This window comes from Vipera ursinii (assembly GCF_947247035.1).
Source record: "Vipera ursinii genome assembly, chromosome: 1".
Taxonomy (NCBI): domain Eukaryota; kingdom Metazoa; phylum Chordata; class Lepidosauria; order Squamata; family Viperidae; genus Vipera; species Vipera ursinii.
In genome coordinates this window covers 321006569-321030098 of record NC_139512.1, presented here as the reverse complement: position 1 = coordinate 321030098, position 23530 = coordinate 321006569, and the positions used below count along the sequence as shown (strand labels likewise).

The 23530-nt window shown below is 38.9% G+C and overlaps 1 protein-coding gene across 3 annotated transcripts in view; it reads right to left on the bottom strand.

Annotated features, from left to right (window-relative positions):
* Positions 1–23530, bottom strand: part of MSH2 (mutS homolog 2) — a 90082-nt gene that overhangs the window by 12356 nt on the left and 54196 nt on the right. For 2 of the 3 annotated variants that reach the window (XM_083350464.1, XM_083350465.1), the window contains 5 exons: positions 20500–20696; positions 14776–14885; positions 7367–7490; positions 5753–5903; positions 5153–5250 (listed from right to left, as the gene is read on the bottom strand). In XM_083350464.1, coding sequence (XP_083206590.1) covers positions 5153–5250; positions 5753–5903; positions 7367–7490; positions 14776–14885; positions 20500–20696 — 680 coding nt within the window. The remainder of the gene's footprint in view (positions 1–5152; positions 5251–5752; positions 5904–7366; positions 7491–14775; positions 14886–20499; positions 20697–23530) is intronic. The other variant, XM_083350466.1, reaches the window with a different exon arrangement.

Below are 23530 nucleotides of genomic sequence, written 5' to 3'. Positions count from 1 at the left end.
TAGCAGGCATATACATAGAATGAAGGCTACTGCTAAGCACATTGGTTTGTGCTTAAATTGTAAGCCGCCCTGAGTCTTCGGAGAAGGGCGGGATATAAATGGGATTAAAAAAAAAGTAGCTACTGCCAAATGGGGGAGGGAGGGAGGGTGCAGGAGAGGTGGGGGGAGGATTGGGAGGGTGTGTGGTGGTGCAGGAGAGGTGCCATGTGGGTCAGGGCAAGTCTGGGAAAGGTGCCACCTGGGTTGGGGAGGATATGCTGGGGTACACAAGTGGTCAGCAAGAGCACAGAGGAGCTGGGGAGGGTATGCAGGTGGAGACATGCTCACAACTTGTGATCTTCCTGCTGCTTCCCCACTGAGTTTTTGGGGAAGCCATCAGGGAAAGTTGCAAATGGTAATCAAGTGATTGCAGGATGCTTGGCAAGAGGTCCTAAGTGTAAATGGGCTACCAAGCACCCAGATCACAATCACATTACCATGGAGGTGCTGTAACTCTGAGGACCAGTTGTAACCACCGTTCATTCCGCACCACTGTAATTTTGATCAGTCACTGAATGAATATTCATACGTCAAGGACTATCTGTACATTAATAGACACAGTTATTTGAAGACTTTCAGCATTTAGTGGACAAATTGATAAATGGGCTTCATGGCATTTAATTATGTTTTATTTCATTCTATAGTGGAATGTTAAGATTCAGCAAGCAAGGAGGTTAAAGACTGTGTAAATGAACCTTAAATCTTTTTTTAAAAAAGAAAAATTCCTAGAGGTTTATACTATCCAGTACATTTAGAGACATGGGGAAAATGCAGCATAAAAATATATTGCTTTCCAGAGCATCTCGTAAGTCCTTCGGTGTCAATACATCAGGAGGATGCAACGCCTGTAATGAAGATTGTTGCACCGGAGAAGTTCCAGCACTCCGAAGAGTTTTAGGGGGAGGTTTAGCCGCCATCTTTTACTTTCAATTGTGACGCACTTTCACTTTAAGTTTAAAAAAACCATCAAGCTCGAGAGTAAAATAAAATAATCCTCTTCACCTTTTCCTCTTGTACCGCTCTGCCTGCTCTTATTGCTCCATAGTCCTTCCTTCAGGCAGGGGTGGTCGCAGACGCCTGGCTCCGCTCCATGAAGTCAGGAGCAGAGGCGCTGGCCAGCTGGGAGCGACCCAGGCTACGGGGGAGTTCGATCCTTCGGCCGCCCAAGCTGCAAGCTCAGGCGGCCCCGGAGAACTCGACCCCTACCTGGGGCCTCACCCCCTCCTCTTCTCCCGAGGAGGGGGCTTCAAATTCGCCCGAACAGCTGATCGGCGCTGTTTCGGGCGAAAATCACACAGCTGAGCCGCGGGCAGCCCGGGAAGGCTGTCTCCGGCGCCGCGGAGCCACCGGAAGTGCCCAGGTAATTTTGGAAGCAATGGGTGATAAATTTGCACAGATGGAGGAGAAATTGAAGAAGTTGGAGGAGAGAATGGAGGAGAGGATGGAACAGAAGTTCAGTGTGATGAAGGTAGACATTTTGTCTTCAGTGTATAAAGTGGCTGAATGTGTGGAAGATTTGGAGGAAAAAGTGGAAGATTTGACTCAAAAGAATGCTATATTAGAAGCAAAAGTATTGGAGAATGAAGATTTAAGAGACAAATTGGATAGAGAATTGAGTCTTGCCCAATATTTCCAGATGCAGTTTGCCATTAGAATCAGAGGTTTAAAGGAGAATATTAAGGAAGATCTAAAGCAGCTGGTTTCTGAGGCTCTCGAAGTGGTATTGAACCAGCCAGCATCTGAAATAAAAGGAGGCATGGATAAAGTGTTTCGTGTGAACTCATGGATTGCTAGACAGAGAAAGTTGCCTAGAGATGTGGTGGTTTATTTTGCAAAAAGGGAAATTAGAGATGAAGTTATACGAGCTGCCTATGATACTAAAGTCGTGATTGCTGGTCAAGAAGTTCTGGTTCTAAAAGAAATTCCTCCAAAGATTTTAAGGAGAAGGAAGGATTTTACATTTCTTGTGCAAGAGCTCAAGCAACGAGATATAAGGTTCAGATGGGAGATCCCAGCTGGGTTGATGGTGATGCATGAAGGTAAAAGGTACCGTCTGGTTACTGTGATGCAAGCACGTGATTTTTACAATAATGTTTTAAAAGCAACCCCATTAACACTTCTGGAAGCTGCAAAGGGATCTGGAGAAGGAGAACATCAAGAGGCTGAAGATGGACAGACAGAGGAGAATGGTGCTGGAGGAGATCAAGATATAACACCTTTGGATGATCCCAGAGAACAGAGGGTGACACGTGCTGCTTTAAAACGATCAAAAAAGATAAAAGAACAAGATCAGCAGAAGCCTATGGAACTTTTACAACGTACTTACAGCCAAGTAGTGGGAGGTGGGAAAAGATTTGGATGAGGAATGTATAATTTACACAAGTTTGAAATCTAAGAGAGAATTTTTACAAAATGTTTTATAGATGGTACTTAGATTTTAAAAAGCTAAGTATGTATCTGAATTATTAGCCTAAAAGTTGGAGGTGCAGTGATGAAGACGCAATATATTTTCATATATGGTGGACTTGTAAAAAGGCTAAGGCTTTTTGGATAAAAGTCTGGTGGAACACACTAAGTTGTTGTTGAATTTAACTACGGCAGTAAGACTTTTGATAGGTTAGTACTGGAAAGAGGAACTGCCGACTATAGAAGAGTGGACTTTAAAGGTTTCCGACCTGGTTGAAATGGCGAAGATTTCGGCCTATTTGAAAGATTACTTGCAAGAACGTTATATTATGGAAGGGAGAAAATGGCTTGAGTTTATCCAGAATAAGTATAGGGTTAAGAAGTTTCATATTTGAATAAGTCTTCTTTCTTTGTTTCTTTTTCTATATTATTATTATTATTATTATTATTATTATTATTATTATTATTATTATTATTATTATTATTATTTTATATATATATTTAATACTACTAAGGTTTGTTTTATCCTATATAAGCTAGAGAGTGATATATTTTAGAGTTTATGATTGTTAGTATATGGTTGTTTATGATTGTTTCTTTTTTATATATCTTGTATTTAGCTCTGGGAAGTCGGGGGGAGGGGGGGAGGGGGGGAGGGGGGAGAGGAAGGGGGGAGGGAGAAGGGAGGGGGAGGGGGGATTTTTTTTTTTAAGGGAAAAATTGTATGTTAAAACTTTTCAATAAAAAAATATATATATTGCTTTATTCAAAGCATTTGGATTGAAGGTGGATTGCGGACTGAATCTACTTTGTTAAATTCCCACAAGCCTATTCTGACATATATTCAATGTCTAGAATCAGAAATTACTATTTAGACTAATGAATGTAAAGTATTGGTTATTGCTTGGAACATTATGTACCAAATGTTTAGGCAGCCACTAGTCATGAGCACTCATGCAATCTGGAACAGCTTATGCAACAGAAAACTGCTAACTAGTCTATTTGCTTGTATCATAATCTTACTCATGCTTATGTTATCTATTCATCACTTCCAGGGAAAAGCTTTTTCTTGTCTACCTGCAAGAAGTGATCAATAAAAGTACTTTGATTTATCATTCATTTATACCAGGGCAAAGGTACAGATAGGCAAGAATATTTGCCAAAATTCATCTGTGTAAATGACAAGCATGATGCAAGTTTGTTTTTAAAATGGCAAAATTAGGATTTAAAACTCACAAACTGTTAATTCTAGTTAAAGCTAAAATCCCATTTAGTCAATGCTGTGACTTTTAAGAGACAGAAATTCAGAGATCCTGCATTCCCTATCTTGAAACCAAATATCTTGGGGTTCATGTTTGTCAAGACACTGTTGGATTTTTATTGTTGTGGTTGTTTTTAGACCAGGGTCTCTTTTATGGTTTTATGTTTTTAATACTCTTAATTATGTATTGAATTTTGTAAGCCAACCAGTCTACTGGAGTAAGCACCTATAACAAATTTAATTCATTCTATCTATCTATCTATCTATCTATCTATCTATCTATCTATCTATCTATCTATCTATCATCTATCTATCTATCTATCTATCTATCTATCTATCTATCTATCATCCATCCATTTTGGTTTTAAAGAAAAATGGATATAATTTGATGGGAATGAAGACTAAATGAGAATGGCAATATGTTTTAGCAGAAATTAGTTGTGGAAAGTTTCTATATGCCTTCATTTTTTTGTCTCTAGAACTGGTATTATTGTTTATTACACCAAATGATGAACCAAACGTAATTCTGACTGAGAATGGATATTAACATATTGATAAATTCTCATGCTAGAATTTAGGGGAAAAATGTACAAATTAACATTCCTCATGGACCTTTTGAACATTTCCAGAAAGATAATTATATCCTGTTGTTCTTTCAAGTCATCATCATCATCATCATCATCATCATATAATTATAATAATTGCGCCTTGGGTGCAATCCCAAAACAACTGGAGCACCACTTGAACATCATTGGCACTGACAAATTCACCATTAGTCAATTGCAAAAGGCAGCCTTACTAGGAACTACTTCCATCCTGCAACGATATCTGTAATACCATCAAACATCCAGATCTGCCTATCCCAGGTCCTTGGTAAGGACTCGATAGGTAGACAAAAATGCCAAATCCAGCCTGAACATCTGGCTGACTGTGCAATGATCAATAATAATAATAATAATGTTGGAAGGGACCCTGGAGGTCATCTAGACCAACCCACTGCTGAGATAGGAAACCCTATACCATTTCAGACAAATGGCTGGCCAGTCTCTTCTAAAAAACTTCCAGTGTTGGAGCATTCACAGTTTCTGGAGGTAGGTTGTTCCACTGATTAATTGTTCTAACTGTCAGAAAATTTCTCCTTAGTTCTAGGTTGCTTCTCTCTTTGGTTAGTTTCCATCTGTTGATTCTTGTCCTGCCTTCAGGTGCTTTGGAGAATAGCTTGACACCCTCTTCTTTGTGGCAGCCCGAGATATTGGAACACTGCTATCATGTCACCCCTAGTCCTTCTCTTCATTAGACTAGACATATTTTAGACATGTTTTGAAAGTTCTGCTGGTTCCCATGTGAATGCATGGCTGCTCTGCTCAATGCTTTAATCTAGTTTGCCCTTTCTATTGAATTATTCTAACATATATGGCAATTTCAGAAGGAAGCACATAGTCTTACCTGATGCAACATTGATTATTTCTTTAACTACAGCATCTTGCATTTCTTCATATTCTTTTCTGCTCTTCATATACTCTTCATTAATGTCTTTCAATGCGCTGGACATAAACAAAAAACTCAGAAATGTTTGCAACATTTCACACCAGACATGTCAAACACAAGGCCCGGGGGCCGGATCCGGCCCGCAAAGTGGTTTCATGTGGCCCGCGAAGCCATCCTGGAAACAGTGAGGGAACGGCCCCCACTGCCTTGGCCCTGGCCCAGAGACCCTCCTTCTGCCAGAGACCCTCAGATCTGTCCCACTCCTGCCCAGGCCCCCATAGGCACCCTTGATGCGAACAATGTAGAGCTGGCCACGCCCACCCAGTAGGCCATACACACTCTAGCCACGCCCACCCAGGCCACGCCCACACAGCCCCCTGAGGGCAACTGCAATGCTGATGCGGCCCTCAATGAAATTAAGTTTGACACCCCTGTTTCACACTGAACAGTAACATTCCACTCTTTTCCCAGGAACTCAATCATTTTCCAAGTAACATACTTAAGAGGCTATTCAGAGCTAAAAGCAGGAACAGAACTGACTGGTGATTATGACATTACCTGTTAGAGAATTTCACCCCATTCTTCTGGGTTTCCAAGATCTTATATTTCAAATTATTCCGCAGAACCTTCTCTTCTCTGTAGGTAATTCTGAAAAAATGTCCAAACTGTGCATTGCATTCTAATTTGATACTCTTGCCAGCTTCCAAACCTTTTTTTTTAATTTGGGAAGAGGAAACAGAATACATGACTGATTATGGCACCATATAAGCATACAAATGATACCTTCATTATCCTCACTCAGTGATCAATTTTTTTTCCTTGGTTTTGCTGCTTAATGTTGTACCAGGTCCCTTACTGAAAAGCCAACTGAGCAGTCATAGAGCTTGGAGAAAGTCGTCTCATCAATCTGGCCATATAAAAGCATCCAAAAAAATTTTCATTAATGTGTCTCCCAACAATAGAGGCATTTCTAACACGTAACATTATCACAATACTTAAAACAGTGGTAAAAGAACTAGGCTGTTATTAAATATTTTGTTTCAGAAATCCCCTTAAGCCAGTCTACAATCAAGAAGTATGCAAGTTTCAGTTTTAAAAATGCCCACCTCAATCTATATTCCAACTTGGTAAAGGCAAGGTAAGAATAAAGATAACCTAGAACTTGACTACAATGATAATTTTGAGGGGGGGGGATACAGAAGTAATTTGTCACTGGCTTCTTTTGGGATGTTTTTCAACTTCCCATAGAAGTAACAATTTAGGACCAATTTTGCTTAGCTTCGAAACTCAGACAAGCACATGCTGCCACTTGCTAAGACAAATAAAATGTAGGTATTTAAATAAGACCACTTATTGAATTGCTTTGGACAGCATTATCAAAGGAAATTATAATTAATCTGTCAATAGTGTAATCTAACCTTCAGTTCAAAATTACATTCTAGGACTAGCAATAGCCATTTTCTATTTATTCTTTATATAATAATTCCCATTAGGAATATCAAATTAGCAGTCAAAGTTACATCAGGTGAATCTCAACGTACTGACCTATACAGAAAGCCTAAGGAGAGATGCAGTTCAGATGTATGGTGCATCTGACTCCACAGCTTTTGCAGTTTTTAACATTTTCAGTAGTAGTGAAATAACAAGCAATTAATTGGGGGGGGGGAGGAGCTACAACATCGATGACTGGGCATCCTTGAATACTGAAATAATTTTCCAGAATTCTTCCTTCAGAGTGTCTTTTCCACATCAAGGACCCCTGAAGATACGCATAAAACCGGTATGTATTCATTGGAGACACTGAATGTGTAGAGTGAATAAAAGGAGGGTGCTACCAGAACCTTAGAAAGTCATGTAATTTTAAAGTAAATATTAGTAGCACTGAGAAACCTTTTCTGACTTTCATTGAAGAAACCCTAATAAGTTTCCAAGAAGAGATTAAAAGCAACAATATGTTGCAGCTTTACCTAACCTGGTGCCTCAAGATGTTCTGGGGTTATAACTCCCAGAAATACCCAGGTTAGAAAAGGCTGACATGCTGCACTGGATTTTATAGGCTGTGAAACTTTCTTAAGCAAGTCAATATGGATGATGACTTGAAAGGAGGGGAAAAAAAACCTCAACCAACTTAAAAGTACTTCATGGTAAAATAATTTCCACCCTCCAACATACTCAGTTCCTTGGCTGCAGTTTTCAGCACACCCTGCATTTTTCTTTCCAGATTATCCATATTTTCTCTCAATTCAGCAAGATTGGGGTCAATGGAAGGTTTCACAAGGTATTCATGGGTTTCCACCTAGGAAACAAATTTCACAAAATTTGCACTCATATTACAAACTCAGTTAACAAATGAAATATAGTGACTAAGACTTTCATTAATCAAAGGTTTGGGGAAATAGTCACAAAAATCATTTAATTTTTCAGCCAAAGGGCTTATCAGACCTTTCAGCAAAAATGATGATTTCTTGAACTGTACCACTAAAAAGCATGTGCTGGAATCTCCCTTCATGAATTATTTATTTATAGAAAATCAACACAGCAGCAGGTGAGGGCATTATGTTGATATAATGTACATTATTTCATCTAGGAAAGAACACCAGTATAACTCAAGGAAATCTGTTCAACTTTCCTTCTTCTAAAGAGATTCTATTTTTATCATTTCAAAGGTACTATATTCATATCCTATTTTCTTTCTTTAATAGAGGACTAAATACTTTTTAAAAAGATAAACAAAAAACAAGGGTTTGGAATGGAAGACAACATCTGAACCCTCTTCTCATTACACTGTGTGAACAAGGCAAGGAGTCTGCACAATCAAAGCTATATCTGGAAGCATCAATCATCTAGGAATCTGTGTCACAGGAAAAAGGCATTCTTTCTTCCATAAACCAAAGCAACAAACTGAAAATGCATCGTTCAAAAGAAATTTAGAATGCAATTTTGTTAAAATGATAGTGGAGTTCTACAGCACCATTTTATGATTTTTCATGCTACAGTTAAGTTTGTTGTTAAATGAATCTGGCTTCCCCATTGACTTTGCTTGGCAAAAGTTGGACACTTGACCCTGAGGCAAACTTCGAAAGAAAAACAGCTGAAACGAAAAGATGGAGATCCAACTGTCCGGTCGCTCCTACTGAAAATTGCAACCATTGAGATTCCTCTTCCCAGGTAGGTCTACGATCATCCAAGGATTATCTTGGGTCATTCCTAGTCGCTCCCATTCAAATCTGGGGAGAGCGCCACCAAAGCTGGCTCTTTGGCAGCAAAATCAGCTGTTTGTTGGCAGAAGGAAAAAATCGCCCTGCAGCTCAGTGCACCATTTTCAGAGAACTCCAGTCAAATCTGACTGAATGGCTAACAGAGCTATGGTTTACCACAGTTTTTAACTGACTGCTTTAATTACATAAAGATACTGATTTTTTTCTTGAATTTAAAATTTAAATCCAGTAAAGAACTGGGACATTGCAACCATCATAAATGCATGCCAGTTACCCTGCAAATGGTCACTAAGTGCAAGTACCAGTTGTAAGTCATTTTTTTCCCAGCACAGTGGTAACTGTGTTAAACAAATGGTTGTTCAGTTGAGAACTACCTGTGATGCAAATTTCTTTCCTTGACAACAGAAGTGGGTGGGTCAGCCAGACAGTCTTCAAATCCACCATGCCTCTCTCGTGGGAAAGCAACGTGGTGCGTTACAGAGAAAAATACAGCACTTAAAGGAACAACACTCAAGTCTTCAAATGCATAATCTTGATGGTTTACCAGTTGGAAACAAGAGGACAAAGAAATGACTAAGAATTAAAGTCTGTAAGAAAATATTATGGGGGAGGGGGGAGAATAACTGTCTAGGAAAAGAGGCAGAAAGCGTGACCATGGATTGTCCAACTTGGATTTATGGAATTCACCGTCAGAAGATAGTTTCAAAGTTTGAAATAACTGATGCTCTCTCCTAGCCTTTTAATAAAAAAACATTTTCTGTACTTGAATTATTTTAAAATTGTTTCTATGGTTGGACTGTATACTGCCTAGTCACTTCTCTTATGATTACATAAATGAATAAAATGCACTGATGGTTACTAATACAGGTGACTCTAAAAGAAACAGACAACAAAATTACAGATCTTTTTGTGGCTACTAACTACAAAGGCACAGCACTATCATAGATCCAAGCTGTTAAAGAGCAATAGTAAAGAATGGCTATTGCTAACATACATAGCTTACAAGGATTTTTATGCTCCAACACAACTGGGCAATCCTTGCAAAATTTCAACATGAGAACTCAACTTTTCTTTCTATTAGTCACATAGAATCAATACAAAACAAACCTGGCAGAGTGCCCTTTTATCTACTCTGGATATATAGGAAAGGGTGCAGTTGCCTGTTGATCATCTTGCCAGAATGATGTCATATTTACCCAGCACAGTTCAGTTTAGCAAGAAAGAAGAAGAGACCACAGATGCACAGATATGTCAGAATTGCTGATACAGTTCTACAAAGGAATTTATGAGTATGTCATTTGCACCTTTATAAGTGTCTGGTTTGGCACAACAACCAAACGAGGCAGGCATAGACTTCAACGAATAGTTAGGACTGCAGAAAAAAAATACTGCAATCAGCATGTCTTCCACTGAGGACCTGTATATACTGCACGAGCCAGAAAGAGGTCTATGAAAATATTTACAGACCCCTCACATCCTGGACAAAAACTGTTTCAACTTCTTCCCTCAAGATACTATAGGGTACTGCACACCAAAATCACCGGACACAAAAATAGTTTTCCCCCATGCCATCACTCTGCTAAGCAACTAATTCCCACAACACTGTCTTATGCCCTAGGACAGGGGTGTCAAACTGCCAGCCTGTGGGCTGGATACATCATAGCAAAACTGCACCCAACCCACTGCTGGCAATGGCTAAAAAGTCACAATACATCACAACACGTCACGTGACGCTGCAAGTTTAACATCCCTACCCTAGGATGTCAAACCATCTAGTAGGGTTGTATTACCTATTATTCTTCTCATATTGTCATTTTTCCTTATGACTTGTATGATTATGATCATGATTTATCACTTGTTGCTTTTATGTACGCTTGAGAGCTTATGCACCGGAGACAAATTCCTTGTGTTCAATCACACGTCTCCAGTAAAGAATTCTATTCTATTCTATGTAGAGTAATGAGACCACAGAGATGATCTATTCTAAACATCAGCATTGCCTTGAGAGAAGCACAGATGAGCCAAATCAAGTGAAAAGTTTAAAAGCCTGCTTCTGCATTTAGCAGTGTACAAGATAGCCTGAGTAGTGTGTTGCAAGATATCTAAATCCAGGGTCTATAAATGAACTATAGCTATACCCGAAACACTGAAAAACTAAAATGCTCCACTTGCTTTTACTACTGAACTACAGATTGACAATATGTATCTTATTATATGGAAAGCTGAACCATTTTATTTAAAGCTGAAAGACCAAATATAGTCTTTCTTTAAGGTGAATGCAAAAAATATATCCTACAGACGGAAATCTGGCTTATTACACATTATACAATGTGTAATGGTACAATTGTTCCTGGTTTTTGGAAGGTGTTGTCAGTCAAAGCTAAAAATGCATTTTTTCAAAGGTTTCTCAAAGGACTTTATCATTAAATTGACGCACTGTTTGCATTTTTAATATAGTCCAAAACTCTCCTGTAGTTGAGAGTTCACAACCAATATAGACAGTTTGGACAGGGGACGTAGATGTACCATAACCAGAATAATTACACAAAGAACTGAGATAATATTTTCCACAATGAAAAATCAATAGAGAAAAAGGGAAATTCCCATCCGAAGTTAAAGGAATTAAGACTAGAACTTTTAAAAATTAATAGCAAATACAATCCTTATAGTGAAAATCTGACTTAAATGCAAATTAAACCTGATCACTTTCACTACTCAAGAGATTTCCACTGACTTCCATACAGCAAAAATGAAAATGATTCGCAACTGTTCTTATGTTAGAAATGAAGCAGTAAAAAACCACAAAGAATTCAAATTAAAATCCAGCAAAGGGTTAGAATAAATCTGCATTCAACCAGTCAATTAACAGTTAAAGATAAAAGTCAAAATGAAGAAAGAAAGTTCAAGAACTGCAGTTAAAAACTGAGGCATACTTGGGAAGAAAAACAGCTGAAACGAAAAGATGGAGATCCAACTGTCCGGTCGCTCCTACTGAAAATTGCAACCATTGAGATTCCTCTTCCCAGGTAGGTCTACGATCATCCAAGGATTATCTTGGGTCATTCCTAGTCGCTCCCATTCAAATCTGGGGAGAGTGCCACCAAAGCTGGCTCTTTGGCAGCAAAATCAGCTGTTTGTTGGCAGAAGGAAAAAATCGCCCTGCAGCTCAGTGCACCATTTTCGGAGAACTCCAGTCAAATCTGACTGAATGGCTAACAGAGCTATGGTTTACCACAGTTTTTAACTGACTGCTTTAATTACATAAAGATACTGATTTTTTTCTTGAATTTAAAATTTAAATCCAGTAAAGAACTGGAAAGAGTTTACAGAAGAGCAAAGAGATTTGGAGGCTAAAACCTATAAACAGTGGTTAAAGGAATGAGTATGTATAGCTTAAAGAAGAAGAAAAAAAGAATAAGGGGAGAGTTGATAGCCATCTTCCAATACTTGGAGCTGCCTGTAAAATATAATTCTAAACAATGATTCTATATGAGAGCCAGGTTGGTGTAGTGGTTAAGGCATCAGGCTAGAAACTGAATTCTAGTTCTGCCTTAAGTCAGCAGCTCTCTCTCAGCACTAGAAAGGAGGCAATGGCAAACCACTTTTGAAAAACCTTGTCAAGAAAACTACTGATTAATCCAGGCAGTTGCCAGGAATTTAAAAGGGGACGTGAGGAGGAAAGGTCTTGAAAGGATCAAAAGAGGGGAGGGCTCTATATAACGAAGATAATGTGCCTTTCACAAGGTAACATGGTGGGTTCTAAATCTTCAATCTATACACGAAAAGTTTATTCAGCAAAGGTTAATAATTTGGTTGCTATGGTGACTTGTAACTTCACCATGCACTATGCAAAGAGGAGAATTAAATGATTCATAAAGGTTTTCATGTCGAACTGAAGCCCATAATATCTCCAATTACAAGTGTCTAGCTTTTTACACTTCAGAAAGTTTACTATCCCAGTAACCAGAGGTGAACTGTTCATGAATGTAAAAATACTAAACAGCCTGGCACAGAATGCTCTATTTATTTAGATGTATGCCCTGCTCAACCATTTCACATCACTGTGTGTAGGAGTTTCATTTTACAAATCGCAATTTTGTTGTTTGATTTTAAAGAAAAAACAGCTTAGCTGGAAGGAGTGGAAGGACAAAAGGGAACATTAACTGCAAAAGCAAGAACAGAGAGTACTAAGTAATTCAAGAGTTGAGTTCTAATTTGTAATAATTTATTTATAACTTTACCAGCATTACACAGTAAAATCTTATTCAATCCTTTTTTAAAAGGGCAACAAGTATCCTTTAGATCCAAATATTATATCTGCAATTTTTAATCCTTTAACTGACTGAATAGAAGCCTTTATATTTCTGGAATAAGATATAGTTTTACTGCATTATGGATAGGAAATCCAAAACTTGAGGCATGAACTTGGAGAAAGTTAATGTAAGCATTTGATGGGAGTGGAGGCAAAAAAACCACTTAATTTTTCTGTTCACCTCTGACTTTTGTTTATCATTTTTTGAGTGGGTCTTCCCAGAAAAAAAGAATTACTTATTCAAACAGTTCTGCAAAATTTTCATTGCTAAGACATACACACAAATACATAAGCTCTTTCCATAATATGTTACTAATATTAATCTGAACAATAGGAGTTGCAATACATTTGGTATACATGGTTCTGAGCTACTAATTTGATCCATTTTTCTGAGTGTCTATCACTATTCTACATGAACTTTTTCACTGATACTGATACAATACTGACTTGTAAGTTCTAAATTACAAATCCTAACTTCCAGAGAAGTGTGTGATCATGTTTGGGATAAAAGTATTATTGTAGCATATTGTCCAAAATGTACCAGAACTGAGAGTACTGTTCTTATTATTAAAAGGGAATGCTGCATGTGGCATTGGTATGACTAAGACAAGTTATTTTATAATATTAAAAAGTATTGCATGAAAACTGTGATTGATCAAAGCCATGATGGGCAGCAGAGGTTAAGCTATGGGCCCACTACCATAAAATATGCAAGACTGTAACATGCAATCCAGGAAAAAAACACTTTACTATATGATATTAATAGATGAGTAGAAACAAGAGAATATGAAAAATACTACTGGGCCATTTAGTCGCAAAAATGAATGAGAATAACAATTCCTTTGTAAGTATTTGCTTAGAAAAAGCTCTGTTTCAAATAAATGATTTATGCATAAGTCTATTCGTGCATATACATGGATAAAAAAACTGAATGGATTTAACTTGATTGCTTAGGAAGAAAGACAGAGAATATTAGTGAAGCGTAGAAAGTGATAAGAAGTTTTGAGTATGAAACAATCAAGAGTGAATCTTGGGAAATACAGACATCAAAGAAATGTAAGAAATAAGTGTGAAAATAAAGCTACTTCAGGAAGAGAAAACAATAATGAAAAGGTATTAGAAAACAGGTTACCTTCCCAACTGAATAAATAGAAACTGGACATTAAGAAAGGGAAGCCTTTGTGGCGTAGTGGTTGGAATGGAATATTGCAGGCCAACTCTGCCCATTGCCACGAGTTTGATCCTGACTGGCTCAAGGTTGACTCAGCCTTCCATCCTTCCGAGGTCGGTAAAATGAGGACTCAGATTGTCGGGGGCAATATGCTGACATTTGTAAATGTCTCTTATTGCTCAGAAAATGCTGTAAAGCACTGTGGAGAGGTATATAAGTCTACGTACTACTGCTATTGTTTAAGTCTAAGTACTATTGCACTTTATAAGTCTAAGTACTATCGCTATTGCTAATATAAAAGCTTCCTGGAAAGGAGGGAAAAGAATTATATCACTAAGTACCATTGGAGTATAGAGGAGGTTGGGGAAATATAAGTAGCTATGGTTGGAAAAAAAATAAGAGCAGTCATCATCATTCTTAATTATAGAGATGGTAAGCATAACTTGCTTACCTGAAAAGTAATAGCAAAATGAGGATGTAGTTATACAAGTACCCATGGATAGGGAAATCTACTACTGAAAATCTTATTATTGTATTATGCAATGTTCTTATTATTAATGTAATTAACCAAAGCATCCAGAATTATCAAAATGGCAACTAGAAGTACTGGAAAGGTGTCCAACCAAAAAAAAACTTTGGGTTAGACACATAGTGCTTCTAGTTGGTATACAGATAATTAGGAAATTTAAGTTCCTTTGAGTTTTCTGAACAGGTCCCACTGCATGTTTTTAGCACCTGGAAAGAGAAATCTGTGCTTGCCCCTTTCCTGGTATGGCAACATGTCTCTGCAAGTTCCTTCCTGACGAATTGTGCTCTATGCTATAAACTGGCATAGAATATATATGATAGGGCCATAATTCATTCTACTTTCATAGATTACCGTATTCATGTCCAAAGTTTCATCAATCATCTTTTGGAAATTGGAGAAATCACAGTTTAGCTCTTTAAGAGGTTTTGTAAATACCGCATCTAGTAGCATATTGTAGTTTCCTGCCAAAAAATAAAACACACAGAAAAGAATCACCAATAAGTAAATTGACTGACAATCTCATTTGAATTTATTAGCTATGTTTAAATAGGTTAGCACCTGTAGAGCAACTTACTAAATATAATTTGAGAATCAGTTTGGTTCAGTGGTTAAGGCTCCAGGCTAGAAGTAGGAGACTATGAGTTTTAGCCTTGCCTTAGACTGGAAGCCAGTTGGGTAACTTTGGGCCAGTCCCTCTCTCTCAGCCCAGGGAAGAAGACAAGAGTAAATTACTTTTGAATCTTGCCAGAAGAACTACAGGGATAGCCCAGGCAGTCTTCAAGGGTTGACAATAATTTGAAAGGGAAAAAATATAGTAATTTACAAAAGTGTACATTTAACTATATGGTCAGGACTAGAGAGAATTTTAACACTTTCATGGATCCCCAGAGTCTTGATCAGCTTAGCATTTTTCCCCTTTTCATAAGGAATCCTGAATGAAATCAATCCATTTCTAACATGAGAACAGTTAGACTCTTTAATCCAGTCATTTGGAATGTATGATAGAGATAGATAGATAGATAGATAGATATAGATAGATAGATAGATAGATAGATAAGAGACAGACAGACAGACTGAAAAAATGAATTAAATTAAATTTGTTTGCACTGCTTTCATTGTATCTTGAATAGAAAGGCTAAAAAAGTTCTAATTATTTTTTAAATTATTATTGCTTAAGGAGTCCACAATTCTAAACAAAACCTAATTTGTTCATAATTTGTTCCCACAATGTAGCACAATATTGTAAATTACTTCCATGCCATTAATGGAACAGGTGCAAATGCTGACTTTTGGGTAACTCTAGAAAATATTGTTCTGCCTCCCAGATAAATAGTCCAACAGAGAAAGGATAAGTCCTATTCAGGTGAGAAGCTGGGTCAGAAAGATTTTTTCTTTCTCTGCCCTTAGAGGGAAACTCTCTTTCACTATTATTTATGACAGCAGTAACAGAGGCCAAAGAAAGAGGGTTAGCATAGTAATATTCCTTAGGCTTATAGAACTCCCTGCAAAACCAACACTTGCATTCATGAAGCAATCTGTCAATCTTACAATGTCAGAAAAATATGGAATGGTGAGCCCAAGTGAGCCCAATTTGACTCCTAATGGGTTGCTGAACACGTGTGTGACATTATTATCCAGGTAACTATAAGATGGGGAGGCAGGAATCTTTCATCTCCAAAGAGGTGCAAAAGGCTCTTTTGTACCATTTATTTGGATACCAAGTACATGATGGAGTACAGTATATACTCTCCGTGGCAATCTCCTGTCTTCAAGGTCAGTTCCTAAAGAAGCTACCTATTTTACTTGCACCAAATCAGATTTCCTAATAGGAATGTACAAACAGGTTTTTGGGGTCCTTCCATATGTGGCCAGACTCTCAATACAAACAACACAAGCTGTATAAGTAAGGGAGGTAACCTTTGCAGAAATATGCAATAACTATTATCTAGATAAAGGGGCTGAAACATTCTTTCAGTCCTAGGAAACACAGCTCAAGCAAATGGTTCTCTGATTCTCTGTCTGGTCTATCTAGTATGGTTGATATAAACGGAGCTATTAACATCAGTATATTATATCCTTTCTCCATCAATTTTATAAGGCAATTTCTGCTTCTGTTCAACTTTAAGAGTATCTCTAATGTTGTAAAATAAATACTGTTTGCCTGGATTAAACTCACTTTGGCAATTACTAATATAACCACCTAAAATCAACCATATAAATGACGAAGTGTATACTACTAGCAGTGTATACTAATGTAAGATTTGCAAAGGCACATAGAAAAATTAAAAGAACAAAATCCAGAGGAGAGAAACTTTTAAAACTATTCAGTAAACAAGTAATATACAGAGTAAATTCAGTGGCTATAGAATTTTGACTTGAGCAAAAAGATAATATATAACAGAGCCCCTTGAAGAAAGTATGACTGATTGGCTGACATCTTCAACTAATATACTTTCACACTATAAATTTCTTTTCTAGATCCTATTTTTAGAAGCTAACACATTTCTGGTTTTATGATTTCAAATGCAGTTTGCTTCATAGGGGTATAATTTTTTTTTTAAAAAAAACCTTCAAATTTGTAGTAGCAGTCAGGCAGCAAACATGTTATAAAGGTTTTAATAGATAACAAATCTGGCATTTTTCATGCTGCCAAATTAAAGATCTTTACAAAAATGCCATTTAATTTTCTCAGCTACAGTACTGGCATATTTAAATCAAATGGGCTATTTTTGCAGAAGTTAGAAGGTTCACCTTTTGTTCACTTAATGAACAGTCTGATCTTTAGATTTGCTATTTGATGTCAGTTGCAAATTGACATTTATTATACTGAAAGCGAACAGCCTGATCATTCAGTTCAAGCTGTTACAAAATGTCCAAAAATGTCCAAAAGATTAGAGACTGTAGTGCACTTGGACTATTCATACAGTAAAGCAACAGCTCTGGTACACGCCCTCTTTAAAAATCAATTTGTTTTCATTCAACTTAATAGCCAGGAATTTCCATCAGATTCTGATTCATTCCTGGACGAAGTTACTTTATTTTTGCCACATCCTATAGACAATGAATGTTATTAAGCCTTTGTTTAAACACTTTCAATGAACCTGAATAATCTGTTTTCTTTTTGATATCCCACAACAATCAATTCCAAAATATACTCAGGGTTCCCTTGGATAATAGAATATTTATCATGAAAATTTCCCTTTTATTCTATAAATACTTGTATCCTATCCACATGTACAGACTTCAACTCCCAGAGTTATCAACAATGGCCATGATGGCTGGGGAGTTCTACAAGTTGAGATCTATGCACCTAGTGTTAAATTTGGGAAAGATTTTTCCAGAGATAGAATGTCAGTTATCTTTAGCCACAAACTACTTTGCCCATGTAGATCCGATCCCTTGGATCACTGAGCAGAGTCAGGAGTCAAAGAGGTGACTCTTTAGGTAGCATTTTTATCAGTGGTGGGATTCAGCTGGTTTGCACCACTTTGGCAGAACCAGCAGCTAATTTTTTGTTGCCCAGATGAAGAATGGACTTCCGGAAGCAGCATCCACACAGAGAACCGGTTGTTCACATATTTGAATCCCACCACTGATTCTTATATGTCTAACTCTATAACACAGTAGGTTCTAGTCCTTCTGACAGGGGGAGAGGAGGTAATTTGCAGAAGACTGTGCTACTTCTTAAGAGCTGCTAACAATATGGCTTATTCGTTTATTGGATGGACAAGCTGGAAATTCGAGATGTTCTGCCAAGATTTTTAGTCTCATACTCTCTTAGTCACAAACATGTTTCTACTTTCACAACTACATTAGATCTGGTCCCTGTGTATAATTTAATCAGTCAGGGCTTCATTGGCCACTCCTCTATTAACAGGAGTCTATCTATATCAGCCCCTTTAAGACTGCTCATTTTAGTATAACAAATATTGCTGGTTCTTTGTGGACAATATGCTATATAAAAGTCTCTAGACAAACAGTGTGAGCACTACATTTTAGAATAGAATAGAATAGAATAGAATAGAATAGAATAGAATAGAATAGAATAGAATAGAATAGAATAGAATAGAATAGAATAGAATAGAATAGAATAGAAATATATAATTGGAAGGGGGCTTGGAGATCTTCTAGTCCAGCCCCCTGCTCGAGTAGGAGAACCTATACCATTTCAGACGACTGACTGTCTAGTCTCTTCTTAAAAATCTCCAGTGATGGAGCGCCTACGATTTCTGAAGGCAAGCTGTTCCACTGGTTAATTGTCCTCACTGTTAGGAAGTTTCTCCTTAATTCCAGGTTGCTTCTCTCTTTGATCAGTTTCCAACCATTGTTTCTTGTCTTGCCTTCTGGTGCTTCGGAGAATAGTTTGATGCCCTCTTCTTTGTGGCAGCCCCTCAAATACTGGAATACTGCTATTGTGTCACCCCTATTTCTTCTTTTCTTTAGACTAGCCAAACCCAAGACCTGCAGCCGTTCTTCATATGTTTTAGTCTCCAGGACTTTGATCATCCTAGTTGCTCTTCTCTGTATTATTTCCAACGTCTGAACATCTTTTTTGTAGTATGGTGACCAAAATTGGTTGCAGAACAAAAGATAACTAATGCTTGCTATGATCAACCAAGGAATGGTATATTTTGGCTTCATCTTATTCTAAAGTAAACATATCCATTTATATCTTACTCTTCCCCCCCCCTATTTCTATTTATCTTTCCTTGTTAGCATTTGACTAATCCTGAGTTACAAATATTTCTAAAGATTAGCTCCCAAACTTGCTTTGTTATTATTCTAAAATTCTGTTTTTATTTAGCAAATTAAATTTCTCTGTCTTCCTCTCTTTCTATTACCACAATTTGTAGTAGCATGCTAAGCCACATAGTGGCTGTTATCACACAAACTGAATGGTTTTTTATTTAGCATATGAAGAATGTGACTTTTTAAAATGAAAAACTCTTAATAATTTGGAAAAAAGGCATACTTAACACAACTCTGAGAAAGATGTAATTATGGGTTCACTGGACATACAGGTAACTTTATATGCATATGTAAATAAGTTCATGCAATAATAAGTCATGATTGATACAAAAGTGTAGCTAATCCTGCTTTGTTGTAAACAAACTTGGTTATATCCAAGCATTCCTTACTTCAGAAGTGAAGTGAACTATCTTGTATAATTATGCTCTGAATAAAAAATAACCCAGCCAGATTTTTTTGCTTATTGCTCAGTTTAGAAATTTCTAATTGTTGAACTGTTTCACTGCATCAATTAGCATATTTTACTTGCCATTTTCTCTATTGATCATGATGTTTTTAAATTTTTATTGATTCAGTTCTTTGGTTGTTCTATACTTGAGAGATTGAGGCTATAGCCCTAATACCAAAATGACTGGTTTCCAGTCAATTCAATAATCAGAATTGTTTTTTATTTATTTATTTTATTTATTTATTTATTTTAATTCCATTTATATCCCGCCCTTCTCCGAAGACTCAGGGCGGTTTACAAGCTTAGCAGTAGCCTTCATTCTATGTATATGCCTGCTTATTAGGGCTTTCACACACACCCCAAGCGGCATTATTACAAAGTCAGCTTAATTGCCCCCAACAATCTGGGTCCTCATTTTACCTACCTCGGAAGGATGGAAGGCTGAGTCAACCTTGAGCCTGGTGGGATGCGAACCTGCACTAATTGCAGACAGCTGGTGTTACTTAAGGAGGCATTAGCCCACTGCTCCACCAAGGCTCCATTTTGCCTTCACTAATTGTTTTCTTCTTATATGAAAATGAACAAAGGAATACAAATGTCAGATGATAAAGCACTCCAAACCACAATGCTTAGCTTTTTACACACGTATGTATCACTAACACTGGCAGTAAAACAATTCTACTGATTCTGTAAAAATCCCTTTGGCAAGTGAATAGATTGTCTTTTGAGCTTATGAACCGGGCACACGATATTTAGAAAATATCTATTTTCTAAATATCTAAATTTCTATTTCCACAAATTTCTAGAAGTAAAATCTCTAATTTTTTCTAGAATTTAGAAAATTTCTAAAGATATTTAGAAAATAAGAAAAAAAATACCATTATTTTTTTCCAGTGCCTGTATCACATTAGGTATCTGATTAATTGCCTGATACATTTTGTAACAGTCCTGCAGAGTAGCTTTCTTCTGAAATTTTTTTCCTATTCGACTGAAGTCTGGGAAGCGGCGGAGAATATCTTCTTGAAGAATTTGTCTTACTTCTCCATCTTCCATGAAGGCCCCCACCATATCTAGCCTAAGTGTAAGATAAGTTAAAATAGACAGGAAAAAAAGTTTAGCATATGGGACTTTCATGATTTTGAAAATTATGACACATTTCCAAATTATCTTTTAAAATGGGAGTTTAAAATTAATCAGAGTTCTAGGCTGGGAATAATTATTCTAAGATGTCAATGACCATAACTATAAATCATTTCACCATCAGAAATACTTTTTTGTATAAATTTTATTAAGAATTTAAAAAGAAGATAAAAAACTAACAAAAACTAATACAAAGTAAAGGAAAAAAGAAAGGGAAAAGAAGAAAAACAAAAAAGGGTAAAAAGAAAAGATAAGAAAAAAGAGGCTTCCAATTTCCTTTGCAGCAAATACAAGTATGATTAGAAAATTATCTTACTCTATAGTTACAAAAAAGGCTCTTTTTCTATAATCTAATGTTTTCCCATCATCAAAACCATAAATCCAAAGTGGTTTTTTTTCCTATTTCATGCAAAAAGTGTATAAGGCAGTGGTCCTCGACCTTTCTGGCTTGGTGGCCTGGGAAGGGGGAGGGGGAGAGGAGATAGTTCCATGTGAGTGGCAGGCAGGCATGCGCAAGTGCACACACTTCCATTTGTGCAAGTAGTGGGCACACGCCACTCACATGAATGGAGCGTCATGCACGAAAGGAGTTTTGCACACGAGCTCAAGCGGCAGCCGCGTACACAAGGGGAGCTTTGTGCACATGCTTGCGCAGCCCAATTCCGAACAAGCCATGGACCAGGGGTTGGGGATCCCTGGAATAAGGGGTTTCCGGTAAGCAACAAATGTAGATGTTGTCTTTTCTCTAATCAAAGAAGTTAATTTAGCCATCTCAGGAAATTCCATCACCTTCACCATTCCTCCATTGTGGACAGTATCAAACCCTTCCCATTTTTAAGCATATCATAATCTTGCTGCAGTTATATATAAAAAGAAAATTCCATGACTTTTTTCCAGTTGCTTATCATTTCTAAAATTAAATCCTCTAGTTTCAATTGTACATTAGTGTTTAAAATCTTCTGAATTAGTACATGCCATTGTCAACCCAAATTTTCTGGCTTTTTCACATCCACTAAATATGATAAAGTGTCCCGTCATATTATTTCAAGAGAAGTTCAAGGACAAAGAAAAAAATTCCTACCAAATATTCAGCTACAGAATTACCAAGATCATACTCTAGTAGCAATAATCACAATCATAATGAATTTTTTACTAAATGTATATGTTGCTCAACCCCCAGTAACTTGAGTACCGTATATACTTGAGTATAAGCCGAATTTTTCAACCCACTTTTTGGGCTGAAAAATTCCACTTCGGCTTATACTCCAGTCAACAAAAAAACTTACCGAGGACTTGTGCGCGGCCGAGGCTTTGGTGCTTCCGGGATCGCGCGCACCTCTCCCAAGCCACCGCCGTCCGAGACCTGCCGAAGTTTGGGGAGGTTTGGGGAGGTGCGCGCGCACCTCCCCAAACCTCCCCAAACGTCGGCAGGTCTGCGCGGAGGAACGGAGACCTGGGGAGGTTTGGGGAGGCGCCCAAACCTCCCCAAACGTCGGTAGGAGGAACGGAGACCTGCCGACGTTTGGGGAGGTTTGGGGTGGCGCCCAAACCTCTCCAAGCGTCGGTAGGTCTGCGCGGAGGAACGGAGACCTGGGGAGGTTTGGGGAGGCGCCCAAACCTCCCCAAACGTCGGCAGGTCTGCGCGGAGGAACGGAGACCTGGGGAGGTTTGGGGAGGCGCCCAAACCTCCCCAAACGTCGGCAGGAGGAACGGAGACCTGCCGACGTTTGGGGAGGTGCCCAAACCTCCCCAAATATCGGCAGGTCTGCACGGAGGAACGGAGACCTGGGGAGGTGCCCAAACCTCCCCAAACATCGTCAGGAAGAACGGAGACCTGCCGACGTTTGGGGAGGTTTGGGGAGGCGCCCAAACCTCCCCAAACGTCGGCAGGTCTGCGCGGAGGAACGGAGACCTGGGGAGGTTTGGGGAGGCGCCCAAAGGTCCCCAAACGTCGGCAGGAGGAACGGAGACCTGCCGACGTTTGGGGAGGTGCCCAAACCTCCCCAAATATCGGCAGGTCTGCACGGAGGAACGGAGACCTGGGGAGGTGCCCAAACCTCCCCAAACATCGTCAGGAAGAACGGAGACCTGCCGACGTTTGGGGAGGTTTGGGGAGGCGCCCAAACCTCCCCAAACGTCGGCAGGTCTGCGCGGAGGAACGGAGACCTGGGGAGGTTTGGGGAGGCGCCCAAACCTCCCCAAACGTCGGCAGGAGGAACGGAGACCTGGGGAGGTTTGGGGAGGTGCCCAAACCTCCCCAAACGTCGGCAGATCTGCGCGGAGGAACGGAGACCTGGGGAGGTTTGGGGAGGCGCCCAAACCTCCCCAAACGTCGGCAGGAGGAACGGAGACCTGCCGACGTTTGGGGAGGTTTGGGGAGGCGCCCAAACCTCCCCAAACGTCGGCAGGTCTGCGCGGAGGAACGGAGACCTGGGGAGGTTTGGGGAGGCGCCCAAACCTCCCCAAACGTCGGCAGGTCTGTGCGGAGGAACGGAGACCTGGGGAGGTTTGGGGAGGCGCCCAAACTTCCCCAAACGTCGGCAGGAGGAACGGAGACCTGGGGAGGTTTGGGGAGGTGCCCAAACCTCCCCAAACGTCGGCAGATCTGCGCGGAGGAACGGAGACCTGGGGAGGTTTGGGGAGGCGCCCAAACCTCCCCAAACGTCGGCAGGAGGAACGGAGACCTGCCGACGTTTGGGGAGGTTTGGGGAGGCGCCCAAACCTCCCCAAACGTCGGCAGGTCTGCGCGGAGGAACGGAGACCTGGGGA